Genomic DNA, 15,127 nt, shown 5'->3' on the forward strand with positions numbered 1-15,127 from the left:
TCGTGGCACGCTTGGTAGAGAAGATTATAGCTGGGAGCAGCCCATACGAAGGCCAGTTTCTTGAAACACTTCTGATTCTGCTAGGAAATGCTGTTCGTACACAAAAGAATATTTGCAAAAAAATAAGACAAGAAGCAGATGAGTATAATCATTAAACCAGGTATACGCCACCTATGACATTGAAACAAGGAAACAATTTTTAGATCCTCAAGAGACCGATATATCAGTTATTCACCAAGAACTTCATCCTGATACCCATGGCCGCCAATTCGACATCCAAGTACCGCAGTACACCAGGCACAGCAACGATGGTAACATCGTCACCGCCGACGTAGCGGTGTCCATCACCATCTTCCCAGACATCAGCACGGGAGTCATCGAAGGTAGCCTCACGGGCGCAACGACGACAGCGCACAAACCCATTGACACCGCCCACAGCACCAATTGCAGCACCAGCATGAGCATTAGCGCTCTGCTGGTTAGGAGCAACCTTGGCAGCAGCAGCCGCAGCACCTGGGTTGATAGCAGTGCGGGAGCGGGATGAGCCGGAAACAGCAACTTGCGTAGACAGGAAGGAGCCACAGCAGCGACAGATCCAGGTATGCTGGGCGTCGGAGCAGTTCATGAGACGATCCTGCAGCAAGAAGGCCGCACCGTGAGCAATGAGCGAATCACGCTCCATCTCTCCGACACGGATACCACCACCCTTCGCACGACCCTTCACGGGCTGGCCCGTGAGCGCGTTGACAGGTCCAGTCGTACGCACTTGGAACTTGTCGTTCACCATGTGACGGAGACGCTGGTAGTAGACCAGACCCATGTAGATGTCGGCGGAGAACTCGCGGCCCGTGACACCGCTGTACAACGGCTCGTTGCCGTAGTAGTTGTAGCCGGCTTTGCGGAGCTGCTCGCCGAAGTAGTCGGTTGCGGTGTTTTCTTCGGAGAATTGGAAGGGAGTGGAGTCTTGCGGGAGACCGTGCATGGCACCGGCTTTGCCGGCCATGGACTCGATCATTTGAGCGATTGTCATACCTGAGATCGGTTAGATGGGTGAATATACTTGGCGTTAAGAGAAAGTGGAACTTACGGGATGGGAAAGCGTGAGGGTTGATGATCAGATCGGGCTGCATGCCGCTCTCGGAGAAGGGCATGTCGACTGCAGGCCAGAGCTGAGACAAAACACCCTTCTGACCGTGACGAGACGAGAACTTGTCACCAATGACGGGCTTTCGGGGAATGCGATACTTTATGCTGAGCGATTGAGCAGGCTCGTTGCCAGACTCGGAACCCATGATGCGGATGCTATCGACGTAGCCTTCCTCGGCATCCTTGTATTTCATATAGTGGGTGACTCCATCGACGTTGACGTACGAGTCGGAGGCGGGATCAAAGCGGACATTGTGCCAGGCCGCGATCTTATCTCCTTCCTTAACACGAGCACCCAGGTGCGGCATCCCATCTTCGTCGATGGTGTTGCGCACCTGGTCTTTGATCTCGTCGCCGGGGGCGAATCCGAACAGCTTAGTGACTTCGCGCTTGGACTTGTTCCGGCGGGAGTCGTTCTCGGCTAAAGTGACGACCTTGGTCTTGTAGACTGTACCGTGACCGAAGCCACGTTCGTGTGCGGACTTGTTGATAATCATAGCATCGTCCATGTCGTATCCGGTGTAGGAGATAATAGCCACAACTGCATTCATACCGTTGGGGAAGTTGTCCAGACCGTAAGCGTTGTAGAGAGGTGGCCGCACAATTGGCGTTTGACCCGTTTGGATGCGATACAGCTTGTTGTCGGTACGGTGAGCAATTGAGGTACCGGGCGTACCCATGGTTTGTTTGCTCATCTGACACTGGTACATGTTACGTGGAGATTGGTTGTAGTCGGAGAAGGGGGTCATGTTCGCGACGATGGAGAGGATGTTCGTGGGCGTGAACTCGATATGGGTCGAAAGACCGGGGATCAAGTCAGACTCCACACAGGCAATCTCCATGAAGGGCTGCTCGAATGGTCCGACGTAATCCAGCTTATCCAGCGCCAGATACTTAACAGGGCGGTACATTCTCGCTGATTGGGAGAACATGTAGACACCTGGGTATTGACCGCCGCTTGAGTTGGGAATATATCCAACTTCCAATTCACGAGGGATGTTGTTTTTGCCTTCGACCTTCCAGTACCGGATGGTATCAGCGATTCTCTGGGCCTGCTTGGGCGAGCAGTAACCAATGATTCGGCCATCCAACTGAACGACCACGCTCTCGTCCAGAGCCACTGAAGACTCAGACCGGACACCGAGCTGAACCAAAGTGCGAGGCAGATGAGATACATCCAGGTTGTCTGTGGCGATTAAACATTTGTGCGACAAATGGTTGAGCAGACCGCAAGGCGATCCATCAGGAGTGTGAACGGGGCAAAGGAAGCCCCAACTTTCTGGTAGCAGTTTGCGGACAGTGGTGGTCTTCAACTGAGCGAAGAAACTACCACGGTGAATCATGCGGAAATGACTGATGAAACGGTAGAAGTTGATCTTCTCTGCAATGACAGTGTAACCTGAAGTTTGTTGCAAATCAAGACCCGTAGGACTGACCAAGTTACCGGTGGAGAGGAAGTACTCGAGCGCATTACCAATGTTCTCGTTTGATCGCTTGACGATCTTGGAAAGGAAGTCTCGTTCAAACGCTTCATCGGTGAACTTTGCGCCATTGTTGCGGATGGACCAGTCGCGGGCAATGGGACCGAATGAACGGAGCCACTCCTCAATACGTTCCTTAAGAATCATTCCGTAAAGGAAGCCACCAAGCAGAATCTCTTGGTTGGAGACGGCATCGGGATTGTCGGGGGCACAGTCTCCTGCAACAGTAGAGTAAAGCTTGCGAATCATAAAGGTAATCAACTTGAACTTGTCCCAATCTTGCGACTCGGTGACATTCTCATTGCCAAGATGGGGCAGAACAACCTTGCGGAGGAACTCTGTGCCAACTTCCTCATCGGGCATGTCAGCGGGCACTCCGAGCACAGGTCGGAAAGCCTTGCCCAGGTGAGATCGACAATCGTACTGGCTGTGCTTCTGGTAGGCGTGGTAGGTTCTCAACAAAAGCTCGACACGGTCCGTTACGAAAGTGTTGGACATGCCCTTGGAGGAAGCGGCACCGACAATGGCCTCAAAGATTTCGCGGTCGTTGGTCTCGGCAAGTGCCTTGAGAATCATCATCACGGGGATAAGGTATTCATTCTTGCGCCATGAGAAACGGAAGGTGACGTTTCCATCGGAGAGGTAGTGAAGCACGTTGGTCTGCGAAGTCTGATCGGGACGGACGGATCGTATTTGAACACCGAACTTCGTGTAGGTCTGACCACGCTTGACGAAAGAACCACGAATAATGGACATGGGGTAGTTGCGCTTGCCGACGATCAGCATACGAATGAGCTTCTCGTTACCGTTGACGATGTAGAAACCGCCCAGTTCCTCCGATTCTTCCTTGTGTCGAACTAGCTCATCGGGGGTGGCCTTTTCGAGGTGACACCGGTTGGTGCGCACCATGATGGGAACATTACCCAGCTCGCGGACAGACTCCATCCAGTCTCCATTATTGACCTGGTACTCGAGGCGAGCGCGGAGCTTACCACGGTACGTCGCGTGGCGCTCTCGACATTCCGAGGGGTAGATTTCACGGTTTCGGGTGGTGTATTTGTTGGTGGGGGGCAGGGTAGGCTTTTCGAGGAAGATTTCACGCACGCGGACGTTCAAGCGATTCCGCTTAGGCGGGCGAACGCCTTCTGCTTGGCGGGCCTTCTTCTGCTCATATGTTTCTAGTTCACCATCAAGGAAGGTCTTGGTACCGATATCCCTCAATCCTGCCTCGAGGATCTTGCTGTCCTCGAAGAGAGCATTGAAGGAATCGATATGCGGTCGAATCGACTCGGCCAGCGATGGATAAGCCGTGTGATCCGTAGGAGGATTCCTGAACAGGTTCTCCCGTCGCAGGGTGTCGTATTCGACTGACCACTGGGTATCTGTGGCTGCGGGAGCCATGATGGAAAATCGCAGCTCTTAAAAGCCGGTTGATGCGGTATAGGGAAAAAAAAGATGGACTAAACGGCACAATAAATGTGACCGTCAATGTAAAGATAAAAAAAGTGACAATATCGGTTCGATTCCTCCGCCCAATATCATACAGCCATGAGACCACAGGAATTCAACCGACAATGGCAGGCTGCCAAAAGACGAGAAGGCCTGTTCTGCTTGGGGAAATTTTTCGAGGGTGGAGCCGGATGCTTATCATCACGTGGTGATATGCATTATGGCCTGAGGCGCCCAATTGAGGTTTCCCAAAAGTTCGACGTTTTAAGAGGTTCATGCCCGTTCATCCCATCTGTCGCTACTAAAACTCTAGTTCAACTGCAAGTTCCTGACATGCTCTTGAACCCCCTAATCCTAGTAAACTCTAGATTAAACTTGCAACTCCATCAAGAATGTGGAAACCTTTCAAACCTTTTTGTAAACGCCACACGGGCTGAATATGCTGCACAACGCCATTCAAACCCCCTCCATTTTGAGGAGGCTAAGCGCCCTCGGGTCATGTGTGTAGGTAGATCGGTCAATTCTCCATAGAAAATAGTACATATGTAGATCCAATATCCTTTTCCTATTGACATCTGCCGGCAGTTATCCCCTTAAAACTTCCTTTTCCTCTAATAATAGGCCTAAATTGTTGTTTCTGGGTTTGTTACGGTGTGACGATCTTTCTTTTTTTCTTTCTTTCTTCTTTTTCTTTCTAACCTTTTCCTCTTGCTTTTTCTATCTGTCTCGAATCAAGAGATCAACAAGAAATATCAAGTTGCGCAGTTAACAAGGTTGACCCCACCTGGGCATTCTCTGGCTTTTGTCATCCTGAGCTTTTTCCACAGGCTTTCTCTTCATCTGTTCTGGCCTTCTTTCTTCTTTGGTTCTTATTCTACTATACTGTCTCTTTTCTCTTTCTCTTTTTCTTTTTCTTGTTCTTCCCCCCTTTGCTTTTTCCATATCTCTCTTCGTCATGGCCGGCATATTTCGTGCTATCTATGACTGGCTTCTGAGGATGTTCTGGTAAGTGGGCCGTTTGATAGATGCAGTTCTCGGGAGACCACGGCCCGTCCCCGCAGATGAAGCCCAGCTAAGACTCCATACAGGGCCAGTGAGATGGATGTCACCATGATCGGTCTTCAGAATGCCGGCAAGTCTTCTCTGCTGCGTGTGTTGGCGGTAAGTCGATCTGATAATGTCCTTATGGGTCCCGGCTGACCATAACAGGGTGGGGAGTTCACTGTCGAGTAAGTTATAGATGGTCTCACATCTGAGAACTCATCTGGACCCATGTCCTAATTCCTATTCCTTATAGCTCCATCCCGACAATCGGATTCAACACCAAAAGAGTGCAGAAAGGCCATGTGACTTTGAAATGGTATGTTCATCCTTCCCGATCAAGCACGGCGGCGCTAATTACATCCCCGCAGCTGGGATCTGGGCGGGCAACCTCGATTTCGGCCGATGTGGGAACGCTATTGTCGGGGCGTCAACGCGATCGTGTAAGACTGGCTTATTTCCTCATTTCCTCCTTTCCTGTGTCCTCTCCCCCTTCCGGTTGGCATACTAACCAAAGCGAAGGTATATCGTGGATGCAGCAGACCGCGCTGCACTCCCAGTAGCGACAGAAGAACTTCACGACCTGATGAAAAAGCCCACGCTGCATAGCATCCCCCTCCTGGTCCTCGGGAACAAGTCCGATCTTCCAGACAAGCTGTCTATTGATGAGATCATCGAGGCGATGGATTTGAAATCTATCACTCATCGCGAAGTAAGCTGTTATGGTATCAGCGCCAAGGAAGAGACCAATCTTGACGCTGTCCTGCACTGGCTCATTGCTCGAGCTAGTCGATGAGGATGCTGTTCCTCTGTCTGCCAGCATTGACCTTGGACCTTGACGCGATATCCCTTTTGTTTTTCATACCCTCAACTGTCTCGCATTTTGATTGTTTCATATCCCGTAGACTCTAGCATGTTTGGCCCGCAGCCTCGGATGTAACGATGTTGACGATGTTGTCTTTTTTTCCTTGTTGCTCATGGATTCTCGAGTCCCTGATGATGATGTATGTTAATGGTCATGTGCGCTTTGTTTGATCTCTGTTCCTTTTCTTCATCTCTTTTCCCCCTGATTTCTTTCCTGGATCGATATGTAATAGAATGTTTCGGCAATGTTCATAGGGGGAAATTGACAGAAAGTCCAACCTGGGCATGGCCAACATAAATAAAATGAAACACGGACCACTGATGTGTTGGCTGCCAACGCATCGATGCAGAATACGCATCCCCGCCAATGGGCATCTCACATTAATCACATATTGTGGATGATTGTATGAAAGCCGGAAAAATAATTCCGTAGATAATTGCAATATCATAGCTACACCATACTGATCGACACTGCTTGTGTGGAATATACCATGTCCTGCTTATTATTCTCAGACAAATCAAATAAAGTGGCATTAGTCGTACACAAAATATCTAGATCAGTTTGGTAGGCCCTTCAATTGCAGACGGGCCAGATCCGGAGTTGCTCAAAACCCTTTGAAGCGCCCAAAGTAGCGCAGTAACGCCCGTAACATCAAAGCAAAAAAACAAACGAGTGAAATGCGAAGAATGGGATCACTTGCAACGTTTTTCTACAATGTTCGGTCCGTGCTCCTCGTATTCCTTCTTAGAGATCCACATCTGGTGGAAAGTTCCCAAACTAGCCAGGATACTTCCTCCAATCCAGGAACCGAAGCGTCGCTCAGAGGTGTTACCGGGAGCAGTGACACGCACCCTGGGGCCAGGGAACATCTGCATCAGTTCGTGGTTCAGACGATCAGTGAAGCCATAAAGCAAGCTGGATCCACCAGTCACAACGACATTAGCCAGCAGGTGGGGCCGGAGGTCGACGTCAACACCGGCCAAAGAAGCCTTGACGAGTTCCGGGATAGTCTGCGCGGGTGTTGGGGGAGGGAAAGACGAGTCGGGGTCGGGAATGGCAGCCTTGGCATCGAACAGAGATTCCACGGCGCGGAAACGGTCGACGCCGAAGACTTGGTTGTACCCATCCGGGAACTCGAATGGGCGACCGGGGGTAGTTCGAGCCATATCTTCGTTGGAGACGCCCGTGGCACTGGGGGCTGAGAGCCTTGTAGGCCCGGGCCAAACCTGGACAACACATTCCTTGAATTCGGACAGTGTGCGCTCCTCGAGGAGAGCACGGTACGACGCATCGGGTGCCTTGTCCGCGGGGAAGGTCTTGTATTTAGCTTGGGCCGGTTGGCCGGCTTCGACAGCCGACTTCGAGCTGATAAGGTAATGCGGCGTGATTGTGATGGGTTGTGGGGTGTTGGCCTTGAAGATTGCCCTGATCTGCGACGAGATGTATTCACCGCCCAACGGAGAGTGCTGAACGCCCCGTTTCAGGATCATGCCGTCGTGGATCGGGGTAACAGAGAGGTTGGAAGCTCCAATGTCAATAACAAGGGCGGAGGCCTTGCCGGAAGCGAAACTGCGCATGGAATTGGGTCAGCAAATGGTAGACATGTTACAGTAGGCCTGCTATACGTACGCAGCAAGAACACCACTGCGCGCCAGATAAAAGGCCGGGGTATCCCATTTCTCCATTGCGATTTCAATGGTCTTTTCGCGTGCCTTTGCTGGGTTCCATCCAGGCTCTGTCATCAACAATGGGCTGTCCGACAAAGGCTTCTCCTCTGACTCCACCTCCATTTCCGTAGGGAGCTCGTCTGGGGAAACGTCGTTTAATCCGTTCTGGAAGGGGTTGCCCGCTTTCGTGCCGGTGAGTCGCGACGTGAATGAGTGCTCCCAGACTCTCTCTGCCATGTCCCAATCCTCGACGATTCCATCCTTGCCAATCGGGTTGTGGATGGACAGACCGGGGCGTGGGGTAACGAATACGTCGTCGCCAAATACGAGCTTCTCTTGGCCGTCGGCGTTGTATTTTCCATAGTAGGTTGGGATCAGTGACTTGGGAGCATCTTCACCAGCAAAGCCCGCGCGGGTGGTTGAATATCCTGGGTCTAGGACAATAGCCGACACCTCATCTACAGTGCGATAATTAGTATCTTGCGCATTAAGTGGCGTCTAAGAGTTCTTTGGGATTGCAATAGCAGGCGCAATTGGGATGGCATATCTGGGATCACATACCTCCACCATACTCGGCAGCTTGAGGTGGGTTAGAAGGGTTCATCGCGAAAGTTGTGCAGGTATATCTAGGATAAGGGCGGTAGCTGTCACAAGGATCATATGAATATTTTGAATTAAGTCGCCTGGGGACAAATCAAGACGTGACCATGCGTATCGGACGGACAATCAGAGGGGCTGGTTGGAGGCAGGTGAAGGGCGGGTCTTTTTGGTGCGGGTGTAGCTTTGGCTTTGGACCCAAACGGGCAGTTCACGATCAGGCTTAGTCATCACCACTGGACTTGCGTGCTGACTAAGGTAGTTTCAGGACCTTACATATGGCACGTCCTGGGCCCTGGATCATTTTTATGATTAAATATTGGAGATGTACAGAGTATCTGAAAGGAATGTCCATATCGGAAGGCCATATGAGAAAGCAAAGGTAAGTTGATGAGGTACAACCTTCAACGGAGCAAAGATGATCTATTCTGAACGATGCACCCAACAACAACAACATTGAACATTGAAGATATTTCTATTTCACTTTTTTCCTTTGAGGTCGTTCTCACGTCCTGATGCCCTTGTATGTTAATTTGACGTCTAGACGAAAGAATCATTCGGCTTGTTGGGGGTGTATGCAACACTTGCCTGGCATGTCACTAGAAATATACATAGCTAGTCACCAAAAATAGTCAGTCGTTTAGTCGACTTTTATCTTTGCCAAAGCAGAGCCTTGTTAAATTGAATATCTAGTTGGTTTGGGATAATCCTGCAGACCTTATGCTTGAAATAATACTACAATGTCCTCATCCTTTCCTGGGGATGGAAGCCAGAAGGATAAAGATAATTGGCCCCAAATTCTAGATCACCCGCGATTAGAACCCGCCTGTGACTTAGTCGGTAGCCCTTCAAAAAGATAGTCAGAAATAGCATTGGCGCAAAGTCATTATGGTATCGTATGCATATCGAGTAAAAACACATCACATGTCTCAGAGGACCAAGTACATAGAAGTACATATCAAAAGAACCCAGCTTTCCAGACGAGAATAACAATCATTTCTTTCCCGCCTGTGCTTCTTTTTCTCGCATTGCAGCTCTCGCACTGCGACTGCCCCCAAGCTTTGGACCCCGAGGCCCCTCAACATTGGCCACCGGTTTTGCTGCGGGCCGAGTCCGACGCCGAGACTGCATCGCATCCATAAAGTCTCGCCTGAACTGCTCAGCAACTCGGTCATCGGCAGCCTGTTGGTCATCCATCTGGGTTTCCTCCTCATGTTCATCGTAAATTTCCACTATAACAGAGTGTTAGAAAAGACACAGACCATGTAAGATTTCCATTTGAATTCCACACACATTTGCTCTCACGTAGTACCTCCTCCACAAGACGATCTCTTGCGATGTCTGCCTCTGTCCTCTGCTTGCGATTGCGCCATGACTTGCCATCTTGACCAGGGCGACCCGTTTCTGAAGTAGCGTGATCTGCTGATTTCGGTAATTCTCCCTTCTCGGTCATTTGCCGAGTCGCAGCCTCTGTCCGCGCAATATTTCGCAATGTGGCTTCTTGGCCGAGGTCGATTTCGTGGAGTTTTCCTAGCGACGCAGGTTCGCGAGTCTGGTGTCCAGACACTGACAGCCCCCCGGCGACTTCCGCTTGGGTTGGTTGGTTGGGGCCTGAATGATCCGCATTTGATTCAGGCTGGTAGCGCTTAGCCATCTCGGAATCTATGAATGCCATCCTTATCTCGTTAGCCCACATCAAACGAACGGGACGATCAGTTGAAGGAAAGGATTCGTACATGTGCTTGTCAACATCCACTGTCTGACCGGTATATCCTGTGAAACGTTCATTCATTGCTCGTATCTTCTCGTCCTCGGTTTCTCCGACTGCTGGTACTAGCGCCACTTGCTGGGCCTGATCATCTCCTAGTCGTGATGCGGTAGAAAACCCAATGCCACCCTTTCGAACTGCGCGTGGCCGCCGAATATTACTGCTCCCTGGAGCTTGCGAGGCGCTGGGATTGTCATCTTGATTATCGGCCTCTTCGGTGTCTGCGAGCTCAGGATCGGCACGCCGTCGCATGAACTTGCGCTTTTTTGCTGGACGAAATAGGGGCTCGGTTGGTACGGTATCTTCTTGGGGGTCCATTGTGGTCTGCAACAATGTGAACTCGTGTGGTAGGGTAAAGACGAGCGAGAAATTAATTGCCAAGCTGAGGTCATTTCAGCAGCAGACAAACTATAATTCGTTGATTCCCGACCGCCTTTTATTCTGCCCACTTTATCGTGCTTAAGAACCGGGCCGTGGAAATGGAATCATCGAGATACTAGGCGGTCAAGGCCTACTCGATGAAACTGGCTGTGGTAACTTGCCCAGGTATACACCGGCGTTTAGTTGATATGGTTGTTCAAATATAGTTGACGATCTAGTAAAATTTACACCCACAACAGAGCTAGATCAGCCCAAAGAGAGATACATAGCTGAAGTAGATACTGACATGGCCACGCTGGCTAGGTAAGGTAGAACCGACAGGTAATTCTAGCCTTGCACCTCGGGAGTGCAGGACCAGGCTGCTAATATTATGATGTCAGCTTTCTCGAGCCTCGAACGGTATACCATGCGGTATCTCTTCTGCTAGCTGTTATACTCATGTGCACAGTTGAATCCTGTAGCCGACGATCTCATTAACTTTCAATGTAATATCTTCAATCCTAGATGGAGTGTTCGTTTTATATTCGGAATATATTTTGGTTTTCTAACACGAGGTAGTTCGAATTCCAAGATTGGGGAAAGGGACCAGAAAGTGGTCTGACATTAAAAGAAGCAGAGACAATGCCTTTGCTACATGAATTGAAGAATAACCGTCTGTTGTGTGAGGAGAATAAAGTATCGGAGTTTACATTAGACTCTGAACCTTGAAAGTGCCCAGGTGCCCTCCAAGTGGGATTTGACTCTCGGGAAAATGCCAAGGTTTGTGCTTAATTCGCCCCCAAATCGTATTTACCCGAATAGCCTTATATGCCTTGGCAGAGACTCTTACCAGGGTTAATGCAATTTGGATGATATCTTCCAAGACCCGGGAGCTTGTAGCAGGCGATACTGTCTCATTGTACTCCGTAGATGAGTCGAGACAGGGTAAGATGGTACATTGAGTTAATGAAGGGAAATGAAAGTCGAACTTCAAATGTCGTGCTCCATAGGGGGAAACTGGGCCACGCACAGAAACCACATGGATATGACGCGTTTAGTCTCCGGGGCTAATTCGAATTATTAATAATATGAATCCTCCACCTGAAAAGGGCTCAGAATTACCGAGACCGGAACGACTCAGACGGCAAATGTAATCCGTGCCTAACCGATATAGGGTTTTCTCCGACTCATGCATCCCTATCCATCGTAGGTCAATAAAATTCTGGAACATGACCGGGGATTAGCCGGATGGGTCTATGTATTTCTGGTCTGGTCAACAATCGGATTCGATAGATGCAAATAATGTAAGCGCTTCACGAGAGACAAAGAAACACCAGGAATATCCTACTCGGGTAGGTTAGAGCTGGATGAGGCTCCAACCTTGGAAGCTACCTAGATATGCGGTGTAGATGCGAACAAATTTTTTCAATTTGGCCATTAGACAAAAATCGCTGACCCTTACACAATTCACCCTTTGATTATTGGTCAGAGTTTCTACCTTATCATCCTAGACACCTTAGCAGACCCCCGCAAATAATGTTGAAATCTCTGCGGGTGAGCCAAATACGTTCACGGTGTGGAGCTATCTTGCCCAAGTCTTCTCAACAATATTTCCCGGACATCTTTCGGAGACTGAGAACGCGGGAAGGTATCCACCGAATGCCCCGATGTGCAACATACGGAGTACATATGTCATAAGCGAGAACGTACCTAGGTAGGTCACCCGATGAGGTTGAGACTTTCCCTTTTCTTTTTCGTTTCGATGACACAAATCACGATCTGTAACCTTGGAAGAAAGCGTGCCCGGACAAATCCGGAGAGTGACCGAGATGTGCATTTCCCCTCAACATCCCCAGGTGAGATTTGAAGTCAAATCTACTATATCTTGGCACTTGGCAGGGGTGGACAAGCATTTGGGGCTAGCTCAAGCCTTTGACTGGCCTATCAAAGCCGAGCCCGGCCCGAGTTAGGCAATGAGCGGCATCGGAACCAAACCGAAGTTCTATGCCGGCATATGCTCGGAGATTTCTTATTCGTTCTTCTTACCTTTTTCCTTTTTCCTTTTTACCCCAAACCACATCGGACCTTCCCCATCCCGTGTTATAGTTCAGCGTGGAGATCATGGGTTCGGAAACCCGTCTCCGATATTCGGCATTCCCTCCAATCAGCCCTGGACAGCCCATATCATCCCGCCACTTAACTCGCATCTTCGGTCCTAAGCACTCGGATTTAAGCGACTTTTTGATTCGGGGAGTGGCGAAGGTGCGGGATCCTTGTACACCGGGACCAAAACCTACGTGGAGTCGGCGATGTGACCAAGTCACAGTCGAACATTTTTTTCGAAAATTTGATTAAAAGGTGCCACCATGGTGGATATACTCTATGCAGCAATGATATATTCTATCCACTGTGGGATTCTCCATCCCACAGAGAATTTTAATTTTCGTGATGCGGGGTCTCCACGAGAAGGGTTGACCGAAAGCAGGGTATAAACCCATGTAAAAGACCGGCCTCCCTTCTCTCTTCGTTTCTCTCATCCCTCAAGAGTGGCCTTTCCTAGACACTCTCCAACATGTTCACATTATTTCGAGGAAAGGCGCTGAGCGTAGCGCAGGCATTGCTCATTGTAGCACCGGCCTTCATCGTCTTCGGTTATAACCAGTCTGGCCTGGCCCCTTTGGCTTCATTGCAGAGCTGGGTCAGTGTGTTCCCCGAGATCGACACAATCAACACAGAGGGTGCCCTGCACGCGCAACACTCCACAAACAAGGGTACCGTGATCGGATCCTTCCAGATCGGTGCTCTAATCGGAGCCTTGTCGTGTACATTCCTGGGTGACCGACTCGGCCGCCGCAAGACTATCTTCCTGGGTGGTATCCTTACTATCATCGGCCAACTGCTGCAGACTGCGGCTTATGGCCTGCCACAATTCGTCGTCGGCCGTGTCATCCTCGGTGTCGGTGTCGGTCAATTGAGTGTTGCCGTTCCCGTCTGGCAGTCCGAGTGCACGTCTGCCAAACATCGTGGACAACACGTTGTGGTCGACGGTATCTGTATCTGTTTGGGTTATGTCCTCTGTAACTGGATTGACTTTGGCTTGAGCAAAGTCGATGGCGCACTGCAGTGGCGTATCCCGTTGGCCATTTCCTTCTTCTTCTCCCTCACCGTCGTGCTTTCAGTCTTCTTGCTTCCCGAGTCTCCTCGATGGCTCGTGCGAGTTGGCCGTATCGAGGAGGCCAATAGCAGTCTAGCTGCCTACAAGGGTCTGTCCGACGATGATGAGGCCGTGCGCGTTGAAATCGCTGGTATCGAGACCTCTCTCGAGAGTACCGTCAACAGCGCCTCCATCATGGAAATCTTCACCGCCAGCAAGGCTGACGACGAGCGCCTTATCTACCGGTTCTGTCTATGCGTCGCATTGCAATTCTTCCAGCAGATGTGTGGTGGTAACCTGATCTCGACATACGTGTCGACAATTTTCGAAGAAAACCTCAACATGAGCAGCGACCTGGCTCGCATTCTGTCTTCATGCGCCATGACCTGGAAGTTCTTCTGCAGCTTCATCTCCTTCTTCGCCATCGACCGACTCGGTCGCCGAAAGATCTTCATGATCAGCGGTACTGGTATGTCTGTCTGCATGATAGCCCTCGCCATCACCAACAGCTTCAAGGACAACAGAAACGCGTCGATTGTTTCTGCCGTCTTCATCTTCCTTTTCAACACGTTCTATCCTGTTGGTTTCCTGGGCGGTAACTTCCTCTACTGTACCGAAGTCGCTCCCATGCGTCTCCGTGTCGCCATGTCTGCCATCTCGACTGGAAACCACTGGCTGTGGAACTTCGTGGTTGTCATGATCACTCCCGTCGCGCTCGATACCATCGGATACAAGTACTACATTGTGTACGCTGTCATCTCTGCCTGCATTCCCATCTCGGTTTACCTCTTCTACCCCGAGACCATGAACCGCAACCTGGAGGCTCTGAACCATGTCTTCCGCGATGCTCCGACTACATGGGACATTGTCTCCATGGCTCGTCACCTGCCTCAGGGTGAGGCTGCTGAGGTGGACATGTGGATGCGGACGGAGGAGAAGGGTGCTATTGATCAGAAGGAGAATGCTTAAATTATGGATTAAATTTATTGCGACGTTGCCAACTGTATATACTATGATGATGATGATGATGGAATGGGTTGTACTAAAGTACAATTCAAATATATGAGGCCACTAGAATGAGCCCATCAAGAATTTCAAGTTTCTACTAGTTCATTCATTTCCCGCTAAGAGTCGTATGAACACTTAAGTAAAGAATTCGGTCTATGAAGTAATTGATTGCTCTTAAGATCTCCCCGCTGCTGAACAGCACGTACCTATGTTGTAGGTACATATGTAGTCTCATATCGTCCCGATTAGGAAATCAAACATAGTTTTCTCTTCCACTATAGTATGATATACCAGAGGTTATACATCCAATTCACCATAATGTAATTGTTTAGTTTCTGTAGATGGCATTGGCAACTCTTTCAACAACGCCAAGTCGAGTTCTTTGTCTTCTATTCCTGCAACTCTGTCGGTTCCAAGCTTACTATCTTTAACATACCATGTCATTATCATTGAGAAATTCTCGGACCTATTGTTTTCCAAAAGTAAGCTACTCCACTTCGAGTCTCATTGTCTTCCAAGGCTATGTTTGGATCCCTCGTCCATGACCCTCGGGGTATTGTTGATTGTTGATTGTTGATTGTTCATTCTTTG

At 49.8% G+C, this 15,127-nt stretch overlaps 5 protein-coding genes across 5 annotated transcripts; 2 read left to right on the forward strand and 3 right to left on the reverse strand.

Moving 5' to 3' along the window:
- Window positions 1-223: 223 nt before the first annotated feature.
- N7489_011170 (DNA-directed RNA polymerase I core subunit RPA135) lies at window positions 224-4,028 on the reverse strand (the record flags this gene model as incomplete). The annotated part of the gene is made up of 2 exons (XM_056716919.1): window positions 224-1,032; window positions 1,088-4,028. The coding sequence occupies 2 exons, from the start codon at window positions 4,026-4,028 to the stop codon at window positions 224-226; spliced, it is 3,750 nt and encodes a 1,249-aa protein (XP_056564541.1).
- A 1,003-nt stretch (window positions 4,029-5,031) lies between these two features.
- N7489_011171 (ADP-ribosylation factor-like protein) lies at window positions 5,032-5,913 on the forward strand (the record flags this gene model as incomplete). Its single annotated transcript, XM_056716920.1, has 6 exons — window positions 5,032-5,081; window positions 5,165-5,237; window positions 5,286-5,305; window positions 5,374-5,436; window positions 5,489-5,560; window positions 5,640-5,913. 6 exons carry the CDS (start codon window positions 5,032-5,034, stop codon window positions 5,911-5,913), a joined length of 552 nt encoding a protein of 183 aa, XP_056564542.1.
- Window positions 5,914-6,674: 761 nt separating this feature from the next.
- N7489_011172 (actin family protein) lies at window positions 6,675-8,253 on the reverse strand (the record flags this gene model as incomplete). The annotated part of the gene is made up of 3 exons (XM_056716921.1): window positions 6,675-7,551; window positions 7,612-8,107; window positions 8,211-8,253. The coding sequence occupies 3 exons, from the start codon at window positions 8,251-8,253 to the stop codon at window positions 6,675-6,677; spliced, it is 1,416 nt and encodes a 471-aa protein (XP_056564543.1).
- Window positions 8,254-9,239: 986 nt separating this feature from the next.
- N7489_011173 (telomere length and silencing 1 family protein) lies at window positions 9,240-10,332 on the reverse strand (the record flags this gene model as incomplete). The annotated part of the gene is made up of 2 exons (XM_056716922.1): window positions 9,240-9,478; window positions 9,540-10,332. The coding sequence occupies 2 exons, from the start codon at window positions 10,330-10,332 to the stop codon at window positions 9,240-9,242; spliced, it is 1,032 nt and encodes a 343-aa protein (XP_056564544.1).
- A 2,614-nt stretch (window positions 10,333-12,946) lies between these two features.
- Window positions 12,947-14,497, forward strand: N7489_011174 (sugar porter family MFS transporter; the record flags this gene model as incomplete). Its single annotated transcript, XM_056716923.1, has 1 exon — window positions 12,947-14,497. The coding sequence occupies one exon, from the start codon at window positions 12,947-12,949 to the stop codon at window positions 14,495-14,497; it is 1,551 nt and encodes a 516-aa protein (XP_056564545.1).
- Between the last annotated feature and the right edge of the window lie 630 nt (window positions 14,498-15,127).

The sequence above is a fragment of the Penicillium chrysogenum genome (genome assembly GCF_028827035.1).
Source record: "Penicillium chrysogenum strain IBT 35668 chromosome Unknown utg000005l_segment0_segment0, whole genome shotgun sequence".
NCBI classification, from domain to species: Eukaryota; Fungi; Ascomycota; class Eurotiomycetes; order Eurotiales; family Aspergillaceae; genus Penicillium; species Penicillium chrysogenum.